Source organism: Ursus arctos, unplaced genomic scaffold (genome assembly GCF_023065955.2).
Source record: "Ursus arctos isolate Adak ecotype North America unplaced genomic scaffold, UrsArc2.0 scaffold_21, whole genome shotgun sequence".
NCBI classification, from domain to species: domain Eukaryota; kingdom Metazoa; phylum Chordata; class Mammalia; order Carnivora; family Ursidae; genus Ursus; species Ursus arctos.
Genome location: NW_026622886.1, coordinates 13,579,324 through 13,596,224, shown reverse-complemented (window position 1 = coordinate 13,596,224; position 16,901 = coordinate 13,579,324). Strand labels below are relative to the sequence as shown.

The window sequence follows — 16,901 nt, the reverse complement described above, 5'->3', positions numbered from 1 at the left end:
TCTTTTTTTTTTTTTTTTTTTTTCTGGCTGCCTAGAAAATCATGTTTTTTGTACTTGGAGTTCATTGAGCTTTTTGGATCTATTGAGTTGTAGTGTTCTTCAAACTTGTAAATTTTGGGCCATTATTTCTTCAAAGATACTTTTGGGTTCCTTCTTGCTTTTGGAGACCACGGTGTATATAAGGCCACTAAGAGTTGTTTCAGGTACACTGAGGCTCTTTTTTTTTTCCCATTACTTTTTTTTCTGAGTTTCATTTTGTTTCACTTTTGTATCACCGTCTTTTCAAGTTCACTAATCTTTTCTTCTTCAGAGCCTAATCTGTCTTTAATCCCATCCAGTGTGTCTTCCCTCCCATAATGACTTTGCCATTTCTAGACATTGAGTTTGGGCCTTTTTTATATCTTAACTCTCTCTCCTTAACATGTCGTTGCTTTCCTCTCCCTTCTTAATCTTATGGAATTTAATTTTATCATTTGTCTTAACCTTTGTCTACTATAAGTCTATCATCTGTGTCGTTTTTGGGTCTGTTCCAACTGGCTGATTTTTCTTCTCATGAGAAATATTTTTCTGCTTCTTGGTATGCCTGTGCAGCTTTCCTCTCTGCGTGGCTCTCTCCTCTCTGGTGCTCTGCCCTGTGGACTCTAGCTGCCACAGCCTCAATGCTGTCTCCATACATCAGGGAGACCACTGGGCCCTTTTTGGGTTTCTCCTCCTGTGCTGTGACACTATGAATTAGGGCAATTATAAGACACACTTCATTTGTCACCTTTCTCTAAGGGAGCACTGAAGTATACTGTTTGATGTCCAGAGTCTGAAAACTGCTGTTCCATATATTTTTTCTACTTTTCTAGTTTACGGTATGAGGGTAAATCCAGTCCTTGTTCTTTATGATGGCATGAAAGAGATGCCTCCAACGCAGTGTACTGTTGAATGCTGAGCTGTGCTTTAAAGTTAACTTTAGTGTTTGTCAACTTTTACACATGAATTTACTTCATTCACTCTGATGGCTTGAACCCATCAGAGAGGTCTGAATGGAAAAAAGCCCCAAATGCATTAATACTCTTTAATTAAAGTACAGTGTCATTCCTTTACTTGACAGCATCTTTTTTAGAGCTGGGGGGGAAATGGAGTATGGGCATTCCTTCCTTTCTATGATTGCTGATCACCTACTGTCTAAGCTTTTCAGTGTATGAAATTAGCTCTGTATTTTGTTAGCAAATGTTATTCCGTGTTGATGCTCTTGATTTGTTTTACAGCATGAAAATATAACCATTGCTGCCACAGAAGTTATTGGAGCTATTTGCAGACATCTGTCTTGGTCAGCATATATGTATTACTTGAAACATTTCATTCATGTTTTACAGACAGGACAGATCAATCAAAAGTTGGGTGTCAGGTACGTACATAGGGCCAAACTTCTTATTTTTTTGTTTTTAAAATGTCAGTTTTGGATTGTTTCTTGAAGTAGTCTTGCTAATCTCAGTTTACTTTTACCTTGTATTAATGAGATTATGCTAATGTTTGTTAAAGTAAAAAATAACTAAAACAGGTAAAAATAATTTTAGTGTTTGTAAGTCTTTAAATGTTTCCTTTTAATCATTGAATGATGTTGTGACTCAAACAAACATTTCTGTGTACCTTCTTTTTTTTAACAGTTTGCTAGTAATAGTGTTAGAAGCATTCCACTTTGACCACAAAACTCTTGAAGAAAAAGTGAGAAAAATCCAGAATGATGAAAGTAAGTTTTTAAAACTTTCTTAAACTAAATTTCCATTCTGTTTTTGGATAATTGATGATGATGAGTTAAAGATGGCAAAACTCAGCTTACCACCTTTTTCTGCTCCTATAGCAGTGACTAGTTAATGAGTCAGGAAGAAGTTAAAGCAGATGGTTTAGTATTTGTGTAAAAACTTATTTAACAATAGAGAAAGCCAGTCTAAATTATATGGGTAAAAAATCTGAGCTGTAGATTATTTATATAGAAATCCAATTTTGCCACCTGCGTGTATAGAAAGAACATTAAGCAACGAATGCAAAGAAAGTATAAGAAAAGAATTAAAAATTAGAGCAACAAATAATAAAATACAAAGTAGATATAATAAGAAAGATCATCAAAGCTAAAAATAGATATTTTAAAAGATTATAAATTGGCAAAGCTCTGTCAGAATTGGTCAGTGAAAATAGAAGGCATAATAAACAGCATTAGGAATTTTAAAAGGTCACAATTAAATGAAAAAGGTGAAATAATGTTATGGTCTTTGTACTTATAAATTTGAATACTTGAGTGAGATATACAAATTCTTAGAAAAATAAAATACAAAAGCTGGCTTTAGAAGAAATAGAAAATCTGGGTGTATCTCTAACCACTAAAGAAATTGACTCTATAGTTAAAAACTTCCTGATGAAAATACAAGGTCCACACTGTTTTATAGGCAAGTCCTATAAATATTTAAGGAATGGATAATTTCAAGCTTATGCTTTCCATTTCAGATGATTGATAGAGGAAGCCTCCACTAACTCATGAAGTTGGTATAATTGGTTATTGGAATTTAACATATTAGCATGTGGTCATCTAAAGAGACACAAGGGAAACATTTGATTAAATTCAGTGTGTGTTCTATCAAATAAGGAATAATTAGAAATTTCCTTAACCTGTTAAAAGAAAAGAATGAACACTTAAATGGGCCAAGAGACTAATTGTTTTTGCTAAAAACATTGAAATATTCTGGCCCTCAGTTTGCACTACTCCAACATTCCTTCCTAGTCAAAATTTCTAATTCTTTGATTCACAGTAAAATCACCGTAGAGCCACACTAATTAATAGCAAAGACTGGCTTGAATTTGTAGGAACTTAAGTGTGTTTTAAACCATTAGTGTACTAAAGCCCCTTAGTGGTTTATCTTTATTAAAATGCAGTGGAATCTGCATTTTGTAATTTTGCATAAACAGAAACATTAAAAATTAAAATACTTAATTGCTTAACTATCTCTTTTCTTCTTAGATATGACTGAAGTTTGAAACATTTATTGAACACCTACTATGACCTGGGCCCTTACAGACATTATCTTATTTGTTTTCATAAGAATCTTACAAGAACCTTAGTTGTTAGTTACCCCAGGTTTTTTTTTTTAATTTAAAAAATGAGGAAAGGACTTGAATGGGTATTTTTCTTTTTTTTTTTCCACTTTCTTTTTTATTATGTTCAGTTAGCCAATATATGTACATGATTAGTTTTAGACGTAGTGTTCAACAATTCGTTAGTTTGCATTGACATGGATAGAACTGGAGGGGATTATGCTAAGTGAAATAAGTCAGGCAGAGAAAGGCAATTATTATATGGTTTCACTCATATGTGGAACGTAAGGAATAGCACAGAGGACCGCAGGGAAAGGGAGGGAGGACTGGGAAGAAACCAGAGAAGGAGACAAACTATGAGAGACTCTGTACCAAACTAAGGGTTACAGAAGGGAGGGGGTGGGGGGATGGGGTAACCAGATGATGGGTAGTAAGGAAGGCACATGTGGTAATAATAAGCACTGGGTGTCATACCCCATTATTTTTGATACAAGAAATTACAGTTCAAAAGTATAAAGTAACTTTCCCAAAGCTACATAGCCAGTAAACAAAATAAAGACTAATAGGTACCATTTTTGAAAGTCAGTGAAGTGTCAGAAACATATTTTGGGTGCATTATAGACTTTTATCTCATTTAATCGTCACAATAGCCCTTGCAAGGTAGGCACCATCTCCAGCTTAAAAGAATCCAAAGCCTAGTCTGGTCACATGGCTTGTTAGCAGAGCCAAGCCTGAACTTGCCCCACAGTACTGTACTGCCTAATTTTCTTTAATAAACTGAACCCTGTAGTAAGGGACATTCCTGCATGAGAATGTTGGCTGCCATTTTGATTTTCATGCTCATGAGTATAGGTTTTTGTTTTTGGAACCCTCCAGCCACAGTACTTTTGGAAGCTTCCTTTTGATTAAGACCCTCCTCCCGCCCTAGCCTCCCAGTATATTCCCAAAGTACCCTATACTTGCTCTCTCACCCTCATAATTGTGAGTTTACTTGTCTCTATTCATCATTAGGCTCCAAACTGTAAGACAGCAAAAAAACCATAACCCTCTCATTTAGTGCTGTTTCCTTAGCACTTATCTTGCCTCCCCATAGTGATGACTAATTTTTATTGGATGTTGGTGGGGAAGACTACGTAACACAACTATGTTGTTTCCTTATTTGATTTAAGGTGACTTTTGTTGTTTACTAAACATAGACACAATAGAAGTGATTGAGTTGCCAGAGAATGAAACCATGGATTTAGAGCAAATGGATGAGGAAGAGAAGGAAAACAAATGTAAGAGCTTGTCAGACAACAACAAAGAATTGGGAAATCCTGATCCAGCTGATTGTGAAGGGACATCAGCTAGAGAACCTGAGTGTATCACGGAGTCCCTCTCTTTCCTTCCTCGGAATAAGGAAGAATTGGAGAGAACGATTAAGAATATCCAAGGAACCATAACTGGGGATATCCTACCCCGGCTACACAAGTGCCTGGCATCTACGGTAACCCTTCTGTTTGGGACGCAGGGTGTCTCTGTGAACCTGGGTGTTTGTGGGGCCCTGTCAGACTGAGGCTCCTAACTTCACCTTCTGGATTTTCTTTTACCGCAGCATTTACAGTTCACCTCCCTTGATCTGTCTCATCATCCTTAGGTTCCTCTCCTGCTGGAGCTGAGCAGCAGTGTTTCTTCATTATGGTTTTCATGTGGTAGATAGAGGCTATCTCCTAAGCAGTTAATGAGATGACTCTCATTTCCAAAAAAGAACAAGTTTTTAAAAATTAGAGTATGTTTCCCTTTTCAGCATCTTCTCTGCTGTTTAAAAGTCATCTTCGTCCTGGTTAACAGGGATAACATTTAGTAGTGGATTCTCATGAAGTCAGAGCCTTTCCTTCTCAGTGTAAAACATGGATTGGCAGACTGTGGTCCACGGGCTGGAGCTAGCCTGCAGCGTGCTGTTGTAAAGGAAGCTTTATTGGAACACGGTCACACTCACTGTTGTACATGTTGTCTAATTCTGCTCTTGCGTTACCACAGGAGAGTTGAGTACCTTCCACAGAGACCATAGGGCTAAAAATATTTACTATCTGACCCTCTACAGAAGTTTGCCAGCCCCTGGTGTAAAATATTGATTTGATCATTTTGTATATTTGTAAATATAACTTCTTATTTGAGGCACTGTATTTCTTATATACCAACAGTGTCACTCAAAGTCTTGAAAATCCCAACTGAGATACAGATTTCTTACAATTTCTACATATTTCACAGCAGTCTTAATCTACATCAGTGAAAATTTGGCTTTATTTTTTTCTGGTTACTCCTTCGGAAAAAAACCTTCTTACTCCTGTTTTATAATTGTTAGAGGGTTATTCTCAAATTGCATAATTCAGTTTGTTTTTTAAGACAGTAAACTTGGAAATGGTCATAAGATGTATCAAAAGAGCTTACCTTTTAAATGCAAGGTTGCAGTGTTTGTAGGTCCCTGATCCATTTTTGTATTAGTTTAACCTAAATTTTCCTTACAGACTAAAAGGGAAGAAGAACACAAGCTCATAAAATCCAAGGTTGTGAATGATGAGGAAGTAGTTCGAGTTCCTTTAGCCTTTGCCATGGTTAAGCTAATGCAGTCCCTTCCACAAGAAGTTATGGAAGCTAATCTGCCAAGGTATATTGTGTGATAAATTAGAAAAGCTTGGTGAAACTCAAAAATTGGTTCTTTCTTCCTGACTGTTGAATCTCTCTTGTGAGGAAGAGGAGAAGTACTGTCACAATTTGCTGTGATTTCAAATCTTAATTGGGAAATTTGGGTACTAAATAATTAAGAGACAAAAGGATATTTGTATTTTTATTTGCTTCTGTGTTTTGATTAGTCCTTTTCAACTTTTCATTTTCTAGTATTTTACTGAAAGTATGTGCCCTCCTCAAGAACAGAGCACAGGAAATCAGAGACATTGCACGCAGCACGCTAGCAAAAATAATAGAAGATCTGGGTGTCCACTACCTACAATATATTTTAAAAGAATTACAGACTACCCTTGTCCGTGGATATCAGGTAAATGGCATTATGTGCCTTATATTCACTCAGGTTGGATTGAAATTCAAATATTTGCAATTTGAACACTGTAAGTGATGGTGCTTTTTGTCTGTCTTCAGTAAGGTTGCTGCACTGCAGTAGCAATCAAGAATATTCACAAGTTTCTAATCAGCATATTGAAAATCTATTTTTAGAAAAACTCCTATATTTAAATATAAAGACACTTATAGGCCTGGGTTATATAACCTGTCTTTTTTCCCCAAAGCATTTGATAACAAGTTTTGTATTTTCTGAGTCGTTAAAAAATATTCTTGTTGAATGCATGTTGAATGTATTACCACAAATGTGCATAATAAAGAACACATACATTTGTTTAAGAGTTGAACCATATACTATAAGTGATAAAAATAATAGGATCTCCAGGTGGAATACAAAGCTCTTTGAGTAGTTACATGGCTGGCTAGCAGGTGTGGATCTTGGATAAGCACCATCAGCAACCCCTGGGAGCTTGGTAGAAATGCACAGTTTAGGGCCCTACACCTGACCTATGCTTCTGCATTTCTCAAGTTTGAGAAACACTGTCGCTTGTTCTTTTCGAGTACCCAGTCAAGACTCCTGGTAGTTTCTGTATCTGAATTTGCTCAAAGGTAAGCTTCCTATTCTATAGGTTATATATCTAACACACTAAAAAGGTCAGTATTCATTTTAATTGTCTCTCTGTATAGTTTTTTGATGGTCGCTCTAGGAATTACCATATACATACTTACTTTTAATATTCTACTTAGAATCAGCGTTTTACGACTTCAAGTGAAATCTAGAAAACTTACCACCATATGGATCCCTTCACCCTTTTTTTATTCTATTGTTGTCTATTATATCTCTATATATTGAAAACTTCATCAGGCAGTGGTAGAGGTTTTGCTTGTAATTGTCAAATATATTTTAAAGAACTCAAGAGGGAAGAAATAGTCTGTCAGTTTGCCCAGATATTTATCATTTCTGCTGCTCTTACATTTCTGAATTTCCAAGTTTCTTTCTGGTAATCACTGCCCTTCAGTCTAAAGAATTTCCGTCAGCAATCTTGTAGGGCAAGTATGGTGGCAGCGAATGCTCTTAGTTTCCTGTCATCATTGACAGTACTTTTCTTTCAGCACTTTCAAAATACTGGATCACTTTCTTCTGGCCTTTCTGATGACTAATCCAGTTATTCAAATCATTGTCCCCCTCTAAGTAATGCATCGTTTCTCTTCTGGCTGCTTTAAAGACTTTTTCTTTGCCTTTATTTTTCAGTAGTTTGATTATGACGTGTCTGAGTTTGCTCTGCAGTTGGACGGGGACAGGGGAGGTACCCTGTTTGAGATTTGCTGAGCTTCTTAACCAAGTTGTGGAAGTTTTGAGCCATTATTTCTCCAGATACTTTTTCTGCACTGTACTCTGTCCTCTCCTGGAACTCCAGTGAAATGAATGTTAGGCTTTCTGTTTTTGTCCCACTGGTTCAGTTCTTTCTTTCTGTTGAATAATTTTTACTGATCTGTCTTCAGGTTCACTTACTCCTTCCTTTTTCATCTCCATCCTGCTGCTGGGCTCATCCAGTGAATTTCTTATTTGGGTTGTTAGGTTTTTCAGTTCTAAAATTTCCATTTAATTCTTTATATCTTCAGTTTCTTTGCTAGCACTTGAGTTTAACATTCATTTCAGTCCTTCGGGTAGAAAGCTGGGGCTTTATTGCTCCCACTTCGCCATGCACTTCCCACGGCTGTGCCCACAGGAGGGGCCAACCTGTGATGAAACAGAAAGAGAAGAGTAGCTAGAGTCGGCCTACCCTCTGGGCATGTAGTTCCACTGAAGCAGAGGAAGGTCCCTTCCCACAGAGTTGTGGCTTTTCCCAATTCCTATTTCTAGGCCAGTGCCACCACCACCAGGGGTCTGGAAGAATGGAAAACAGAAGAAAAAACAGGGATTTCCTCCCTCTCTTAGAGCATTATGTGTTCCTGCTCCTACTCATTAAGCTATGGGGCTTCTCCTAGAGTTCCCTGCGTCCTGGCATCCACTTCATGTTAGCTGGGGGATACTGAACAGAAAACAGTGGTAAACTCCCTGGAAGTTCGGCTTGCATTCTAGTGTTCTTCTCTAGCAGCTGTTCCGTGCATCCTTTCCAGGTGTTACAGCTGCTTTCAGTGGGAGAGACAGAGTAGAGTGTGCTTTTTCCATCTTACCTGGAATCAGAGCCCCTGTCAGTATTCATTTTTATTCTGCTCTTCCAACCAGCATTTATTTCGTGGCTGCTTTATGTGACACGCTGTGTTAGGCAGCGGGCATAGAAGGATAAATACAGTATATCTCCATCTTTTGGATTCATTCATATTTTAATGGAGCACCTGAGATATTTAAATGAGTAGCCCTTTTTTCTCTGACCACCTGTTCTTTAAGTCCATTCCATGATTTGTTAAAATAATTAAAATAGGGATGAAAGAACAACTAGTTTGGGTTTTAGTGTTAATACGGTTAATAGTGTTAACGCTATCAAAACTATATTCCTCAAATGTCATTCTTCATCCTTCCCCCCCAAAGGACTTTTAAGTATAAAGCCCACAGCAAACATTTTAAGTATATAAAGTACATAAAGATCTCCAGTAGATACATACAAAATTGTGCCTTTAGAACCCAGTCGAGGGGTGCCTGGCTGTCTCAGTCAGGGCATGCAACTCTTGATCTTGGGGTTGAGTTTGAGCCCCACGTTGGGTGTAGAGATTACTTAAAAAATCAAATCCAATCTATATATTGATAACCAATTAGGTACTGACAACCAATTATGTTTCCTTAGCCTGTGATCATTATCTGATGTTCACTGTGATAATTTTATAGCATTAGAAGCAGCATAAAGAATGCAGAAAGCTTGAGAGGCAACATAGAATCGTGATACAGAACAGGGGCTCTGGCACCAGTCCATATGGTTTCAAATCCTGACTGTACCACTGCCTACCCTTGCAGCCTGTGGCAAGTTACTTGATCTCTCTGTGCCTCAGCGTCCTCATCTGAAAAGTGCTGATAATATAGCACCTACACCATAGATACAGTGAGTGAGGATTAAATGATTTAATACATGTATGAGGTATTAATACAATGGTATTAATAGCCCATAGTAAGCTCTTAGGAATGTTAGCTATGGTTACTATTAAGGGCAAAAATTTGTCTGTTTCCTTCAGAACAGCTTTGATTGTATTTAACATTGGCAAGCTCCTTAATGCACAGGTTGGTTTTTAAAGTTCACGGCTCTTGTGCCTTTCTTTATAAATCAGTGGCCTGGTTTAGTCACAGTAATAGATCCCAAGCATAGTAATGTGTTTCTGAGCATCTTTTGTACAAAGTGATTTGTAGTCTTTTACATGGTGATATTTGTCAAAGTTTCTCCCTACAGTAATGACGGATATTACTCTGAGTGCTCTCTGCAGTACTTCTTAGATCTAATTTTTTTCCTAGTGTGGGATTCTTCACCATTCATATTGTTACTGTGCATTTCATTTTAGGTCCATGTGCTAACTTTCACTGTTTACATGTTGCTGCAAGGCCTCACCAACAAGCTGCAAGTTGGGGATTTGGACTCTTGCTTAGATATAATGATTGAGGTAAGTTTTAGGAAAAGGGAATTGCACTGTTTTGTTTTGTTTTTAATTAGGCAAAAGACACAGAAAATCAGTTCACAAATTAAGAAATAATTACAGCCTATAGAAATGAAAATAACATACTGTCTTATCTCTTAGATTAGCAGAGTTTAAAAAGCTGATCAAGTGACATGAGATGGGCACTCTGCCATCCCTTTAGGTCATGAGTTTTGGTATAACCTTTCTGGAAAGAAAGCTGATGTTGTGTATCAAGAGCTTTAAAATAAGCAAAAATTTCAACTACTTCGAAGAATCTGTTTTAAAGGAATAATCAAAGATACATTTAGTCTGGGGTTTATATAAAAGTATAAAGCTTTACCCATAATAATGAAAAATAGAATAATGAAAAATTAATAACAATAAACTTAAAATTGGATAATGTGGTAATTTGGGGGTGGGATTAAGAAGAGACTAAATTTGCCACACAGCCTTTGTTTGTTCATAAAAAAAAAAAAAATGTAGACACTTAAACATTTTGAATTAAATACATCAGTTTTGATAATTAAGTTGCAAATATCATAAGAGTTTTTAAAGAGAAATTCAGCTACTCTTTGGTAATATCAAAGAAGAAGTACCTGTCTATCTATTCTATAATTATATATGTAAATATGTATAGTATTCTTCTTCCATTTCCCCTTAGAAAAGACCTTTCGGTGTTTCTGTATTTGCTTGCCTTTCAGTAATTGGTCCCTGAACTACCTTGAAAAAGTGGAATCTAATAGGAATTCCTACCATCTAATTTCAGTTCTGTCTGACTTGCTTTGCCTTGATCTGGGTGTATCAGAGACTGCTTATGTTGACATATTTTGCTGATTGCATATAATTGCCATTTGGCTTTTTTCTCTCAAAGATTTTTAACCATGAGTTGTTTGGTGCCATTGCTGAAGAGAAGGAAGTGAAGCAGATCCTCTCCAAAGTTATGGAGGCACGAAGAAGCAAGAGTTATGATTCTTATGAAATCCTGGGCAAGTTTGTAGGGAAAGATCAGGTTACAAAACTTATCCTTCCATTAAAAGAGGTAAGGACTTGAATGCAATACAGGAGATCCTCATGTTACAATATCATGAGTTCTTGGAAAGAGCCACCATGCAGGATAAACCTAAGTGCTCCACTTGACTCCCAGGATTTCCTTTGGTGCTAAGGGCACCTGTACCATATAGCCACTAGCTGGCAGCCCTAGTTGGGCATTCTAAACCAAGAACCAGAGTCCTGGATGTAAACCATGTGATACAGAAGCAAAATAATTGAAATGCAGGTGAATTTTATAGCTGGGTCAAGTCAGCAGCTAAGAACGTACCTTTTGTGGAGTCAGATTGCCAAGTGGCATTTGTTGAACATGTATTATGTTCTAAGCATTGTTTCATTATCACTTCTAATCCGCACAATCAGTTTGAGATCAGTGGTACTTCGATCTAACGAATAAGAAAATGCACGTTCAGAAAGGTAGAAAAGTGGCTAAGGAAGAAAGTAAGGATTTAGTGGTAGATCTTCCTGTTCCAAAGCTCACATTCTCTGCACTGTTTTCATTCTGCCTCCTGTTGGGCAGAGACTGTAGTTTACTTACCTTCATAATGTTCTCTGTGCCTAATGCAGGGGTGAAAATTCAATAAACGTTAATAATTCCTTTTATTACAATTTTATGTACTAAAACCAGCACTATTTAATGACATGAATTAACCAAATGTTAATTCCAAAGGTTTTGGTGTTAGATTAACTCTGTATTGTTCCTACAATGCACTCATCTTATCTAAACGTAAGAATGTTAGATAGGTTTTGAGGCTGAAAAAGAGTCAACAGAGCACATGAATTTTCCATGTATATCAAGTCCGTCCAAGGTAATAAAAGTTATTAACACCATGTCCTATGCAAAGGAATAGCTATAAAGTGCTGAGGCTTGTGTTGGGGTTGATGGTCCTGGATTCTCATTAAGTTCCTCTGATTTGGCCCAGTGACTAATATCACACCCTGAGGCTTGGCCATCACAGCACTTTATTAGCGTGGTTTCAGATGAGTAGTGACTACATTTTGTTACTGTCGTGTATGTGTGTGTGCTTGCCTGTAACGCACTTGGAGGGTTGACATCTTCCAAGTGTCACATCGTATCTCCAGCCCTGAGCCCTGCGGTCTCACCACCAGAGAGCACAAGAGGGAGTATGAGATATCCAGAGCACACTTGCTGGTGATAGTGGTTGTCTCTGGGATTGAGGTTATGTGTAGATAATACTGTGTATGCTCTTTTTGAAATTTTATTAAGAATGTTTCTTTTTAAATTAGAAAACAAAACCAAACATATATTAAAAAGCAAATATATAATTTAAAAACCACCATTACAACAAACGAAAATGCAGTCCTGTGTTACCTCAGCGTGATATTTATGTTTGCCTTTAGATCTTACAAAACACCACAAGCTTAAAACAGGCCCGGAAAGTTCACGAAACCTTGCGCCGCATCATAGCAGGATTAATTGTAAATCAGGAAATGACGGCAGAATCCGTTCTATTGCTCAGTTATGGTTTGGTCAGTGAAAATCTCCCCCTGTTAACAGAAAAAGAAAAGTAAGTTTGAAAGAAAAAACAAAAAACCCAAAACCTATCCTTAGGTGCTTGCTTCTGATACGCCATTCAGTTCTTATTTACTCATAAGTGGATTAATTTAATAATTTACCTTAGTAGTGTGTGTGTATGTATATATATAAGATGGTACTACTTTCTGGTGTTTGGGCTAACGTCCTTCCAAGTGATAAATTTCACCTGGAGATTATTTTTTCGATAAATGAACGAGTTAGCTGTGACAGCAGCCAGGTGTTTTGGTATTTCTCTGAGACCATTTTTGTTTTATTTATTGAATCAAAGTTAGGATATATTTTAAATATATACCTTTTGCTCTGATTAAACAGATATTTGAAACTTAAAAGCTTTTAAAATAACTTCCTCTGAATTTTGCTCCTGGGTTCTGAAAGAAACTCCTTGGCATATATTTTCAAAAATCAAATGGAGTGTCCCCTTACTATCCATCTTAACTGTGTGTTCACCAGTCTGATATCTCTTTCTGGGGTTGTTCTACCACTTTGATAAACAGCCGGAGAATCTCTGTGGTTCTCATGGTCAAAGGAGAAAAAATGCCCACAGCGAACAGCACATGCCTTAGCGCTGGGCTGCATCGCCAGACAGGGCCACAGTGACTGCCTGGAATACAGCATACAGTGTTCTTCTCCCTGTTCTTCCCTTGTGACTGACAGAAATCCAGCAGCCCCTGCACAAGATCCACGTCTCCCACCCGAGAGCTGTCTTCTGCTCCCCCCAACGCCAGTTCGAGGTGGGCAGAAAGCTGTTGTGAGCAGGAAAACCAACATGCACATATTTATTGAGTCCGGGCTTCGGGTAAGAATTAACCTTAAAGTGCGATTTGCTACCCACAGTGAGTGCGCCTTTTAATCCTCTGCTGAATTTCCAGTACTGCTCATTTCCACTGTAAATGCCTTACCATAAATAAATTACGGGATTTTTTTAAAGGTGAATTGGTCCGTTTCCCATTTCTCTCTTCCAGTGCTTATTTCGATGATGTACCTGTCTCAGAATGAAGGATCCTGACCTCTGACATTTATTATGGGTCCGCTGTTGTTTTGCATGGGCATCTCTAAATTGATTTTGAATTTTTTTTAAAAAATATGTGAGCTTCTAAAAACAAAAATTGGATCCTTTATTTCTTTTTTAAAACCCTTCACTGGCTCCTGTTTTTCCTAAGAGCCCAGTCCTTCGTCTGGGCTCCGGGGGCCTAGCCTCCAGTTGTACCATTCTAACACATCCCAGCCCCACTGGCCTCAGTTCTCTAGTCCCCACACTCGTCCCACTCCAGGACCTCACCACCTGCTCCTTCCTTTGCCTGGGTCCCCACAGAGTCTCAAAGCACACTGCGTTTACAGTTCGTTAGTTGCTAGTCTGCCTGCCTGGCTGAGGTCCGTCCTGCAGGACCGTGTTCATCGTGATCACTGCTGTGTCCTGTGCGCGGAGCCAGCACCTGAGTCAAAGCAAATGCTGAGTAATCACTTGGCAAATGAAGGTGGCATCTCAGCTGCACCCTGAGCTCCCACTTTCTTCACTTGCGAGAGTCTCCCAGACCCTTTTCCCATTCCTTCCATTTTTGTCACATCAGACAGAAGCATCTTAACATATTTCATGTTTGTCTCTTAAAATCATTTCACCTCCACCTAACTCATTTGGTCTTTATGGGCAACTGCTGTGAAATATTGTTTTGAATCTTTTAGCTGCTACATCTGAGTCTGAAGACTTCCAAGATCAAGTCTTCAAGTGAGACTGTTCTGGAAATGTTGGATCCTTTTGTCTCTCTCCTCATAGACTGCCTGGTTTCCATGGATGTAAAGGTGAGTTCTGTACCTTCACAAGAGCTGTGTTGTGCACAATATCCAGAACTTCGAGGCTTGTGCTTCACAAGATGATTGAGTTTTTAAGTGGCTTTATGATATTATAAACTACCTCTGTTCGCTGCATTACATTGCTTTCCAATGGAATAATCCCTTATATTTGGATAGCCTTTAACAGTTTTACAAGCCCTGGAACGTACATTACGTATTTCATTTGATCCTCACCATCGTGTCATGAGGGTGAGTTGTGGGGTCCCCATGTCAGCATTAATCCTCTTCATCATCCTTGATACAACTACCCCTCACTGGTATGAATCCTCATGACGACCCGTGAGGCACATATTATTAGTGGTTCTGTTTTATTGATGAGAAAACTAGGCCTTGGGCTAAGTGACTTGGCCCAGATCACAGATCCAGTATATGAGCCCCAGTGTGTCAGACTCCAGAGCCTACACATCTCCATTTCCCGATTGCCTCTCTTACAGCGAAGGTGCCAGGAGGTCAAGTAACGTCTCTGTAGTTAAGTAGGTAATAAACTGCAGAGCTGGGATCTGAGCCCTGGCCTTTGACTCTCAAGGCCTTTCCTCTGTCTTCATCTAATCTAGCCCAAGAAAACCATACAGCAACCAGAGCAGCGTGGGTCTTTTGGGGTAGAGCTGAGCTAGGTGCACTGGCTGATCTCAGCATCTCTTAGACTTAGCCCAGAGGTTCAGGGGTTCTCATGTAATCGCTCGGTCTCAGCATATGTTTTTCATATCTTTTGGCAGCACTTAACTATTAAATTCTATAGTGTATTGTTCCCATGCTTAATTTCTGAGCCAGCTGTCTGCTCCTTAAATAGAGGGATGGTGTGGGGCGCCTGTCTCGGCTGGTAGAGCATGCAACTCTTGATCTCAGGGTTGTGAGTTTAAGCCCCACACTGGGCATGGAGCCTTCTTAATAAAATAAAAAATCTTAAAAGAAAGAAAATAGGGGGATGGTGTTCTCTATCTTTGTATTTCTAATATTTAGAATGCCTTATATACATACGCTTAGAATGGATTAAAGTACCATTCTAGAAAATAGAAGTCATTTATAATGTATTTTTCCACACACAAAACGTGCTAAAATTGGCCAGCCCACCCAGTCATTTACTTATACAGGTTAAGATTACAGTGACCCCTTTTTCTTATTTGCTTGCAGTATTTCTTGACTTGCCATGGAGAAGCAGGAAGTTCTACCATAGGGAATAGGAAACCTCCCTATCTTAAACTTTTGGTATAGTTCTTCCAGACTGGGCTGGGCAGAGTATTCAACTTTTTCAACTTGATTGCGTTTAGAGTCTGCACGGCCTCGGGTGCTGAGTTATTGGGTTTGGACACTACATAAGTTGATTGGTTTTGTTTTTGTCTTTCAGGTGATCACAGGCGCTTTACAATGCCTGATCTGGGTCTTGAGGTTCCCTCTGCCTTCCATAGAAACAAAAGCAGAACCGCTGACCAAACACCTTTTCCTTTTGCTGAAGGACTATGCAAAACTTGGGGCTGCCAGAGGCCAGAACTTCCACCTAGTGGTAAATTGTTTCAAGGTGAGGTGTTTTCAGTTGTACTTAAAATAGCCACGACCAGGGGCGCCTGGTGGCTCAGTCGTTAAGCGGCTGCCTTTGGCTCAGGTCATGATCCCACGGTCCTGGGATCGAGCCCCGCATCAGGTTCCCTGCTCCGCTGGGAGCCTGCTTCTTCCCCTCCCACCCCCCCTGCTGGTGTTCCCTCTCTCGCTGGCTGTCTCTCTGTCAAATAAATAAATAAAATCTTTAAAAAAAAAAAAAAAAAAAGCCAGGACCAGAATTAACATAAAAGTTATATTTTTCCCCATAGTCCTTTGTGGTCTTGGTCAAAATTTTTTCCAGATTACTTTGCTAAGGCCTGTGTAAAAAAGCACTGATGTTGTATTAAGTCCATACCATTTCGGTGGATCTTCATTTGTAGGATGTCCTGGCTGTTAACCTCACTATTGTAATTCGCAGTGTGTGACCATACTTGTGAAGAAAGTGAAGTCTTACCAGATAACTGAAAAGCAGCTTCAAGTTCTACTAGCATATGCTGAGGAAGACATTTATGATACTTCAAGACAGGCCACTGCATTTGGTCTTCTGAAGGTACGGTGTCACCACAATGTTGGATTTTTACAGTTTGAGTCTCAGGTTAGATACTCAGAATAATGTGGAACATGGTGTTTTGACTAGCTGTAGATTTCCAAAGTTAATTTATAAACATTGTTATGATTTTGGTGGATTATTTGTAAGCTAATATATCTACTTATTAAGATGTTTGAACATGAACTCTATTAACACTTTCAGAGACTTCTGTAAAAATATAGGAAATAAATATAGGTAAAAAAATACCATGCTTGTATTTGTTGTATTGGTCATTGGGTTTTTTCCTTTTTTTTCTTAATTGTTATATATATATATATATATTATATAAAATTTATCATTTACCATCCTAAAATTTACCATTTTAAACATTTTTAAATATGTTCTTTTTCTTTTGGAGATTTCTTTCATTGTTTTTGAAGTCGCCTACGACTGCTTTAACATCAGGTCAGCTTACATCCATCTGCAGTAGAACATGAAATGAGATGTCTTTTCCTTTTGTATCTTAGGCCATTTTATCAAGAAAGTTGTTGGTCCCGGAAATCGATGATGTCATGCGGAAAGTATCCAAGTTGGCGATTTCCGCGCAAAGTGAACCTGTCAGAGTCCAGTGCAGACAGGTCTGTAGAGAGA

The 16,901-nt window shown here is 38.3% G+C and overlaps 2 protein-coding genes across 8 annotated transcripts in view; one reads left to right on the top strand and one right to left on the bottom strand.

The window, feature by feature from the left end:
• UTP20 (UTP20 small subunit processome component) overlaps positions 1-16,901 on the top strand; it is a 91,478-nt gene that overhangs the window by 63,362 nt on the left and 11,215 nt on the right. For 2 of the 3 annotated variants that reach the window (XM_026499814.4, XM_044384486.3), the window contains 13 exons: positions 1,257-1,396; positions 1,656-1,738; positions 4,245-4,561; positions 5,583-5,722; positions 5,953-6,109; positions 9,619-9,717; positions 10,604-10,771; positions 12,142-12,308; positions 12,992-13,133; positions 14,018-14,134; positions 15,531-15,701; positions 16,140-16,271; positions 16,778-16,888. In XM_026499814.4, coding sequence (XP_026355599.2) covers positions 1,257-1,396; positions 1,656-1,738; positions 4,245-4,561; positions 5,583-5,722; positions 5,953-6,109; positions 9,619-9,717; positions 10,604-10,771; positions 12,142-12,308; positions 12,992-13,133; positions 14,018-14,134; positions 15,531-15,701; positions 16,140-16,271; positions 16,778-16,888 — 1,944 coding nt within the window. The remainder of the gene's footprint in view (positions 1-1,256; positions 1,397-1,655; positions 1,739-4,244; positions 4,562-5,582; positions 5,723-5,952; positions 6,110-9,618; positions 9,718-10,603; positions 10,772-12,141; positions 12,309-12,991; positions 13,134-14,017; positions 14,135-15,530; positions 15,702-16,139; positions 16,272-16,777; positions 16,889-16,901) is intronic. The other variant, XM_026499815.4, reaches the window with a different exon arrangement.
• The window catches only part of ARL1 (ADP ribosylation factor like GTPase 1), a 34,424-nt gene continuing 24,530 nt past the window's right edge, over positions 7,008-16,901 (bottom strand). For 4 of the 5 annotated variants that reach the window (XM_057316154.1, XM_057316155.1, XM_057316156.1 and 1 more), the window contains 2 exons: positions 11,051-12,288; positions 7,008-7,870 (listed from right to left, as the gene is read on the bottom strand). The gene's annotated coding sequence lies outside the window, so the exon portion shown is untranslated. The remainder of the gene's footprint in view (positions 7,871-11,050; positions 12,289-16,901) is intronic. The other variant, XM_057316157.1, reaches the window with a different exon arrangement.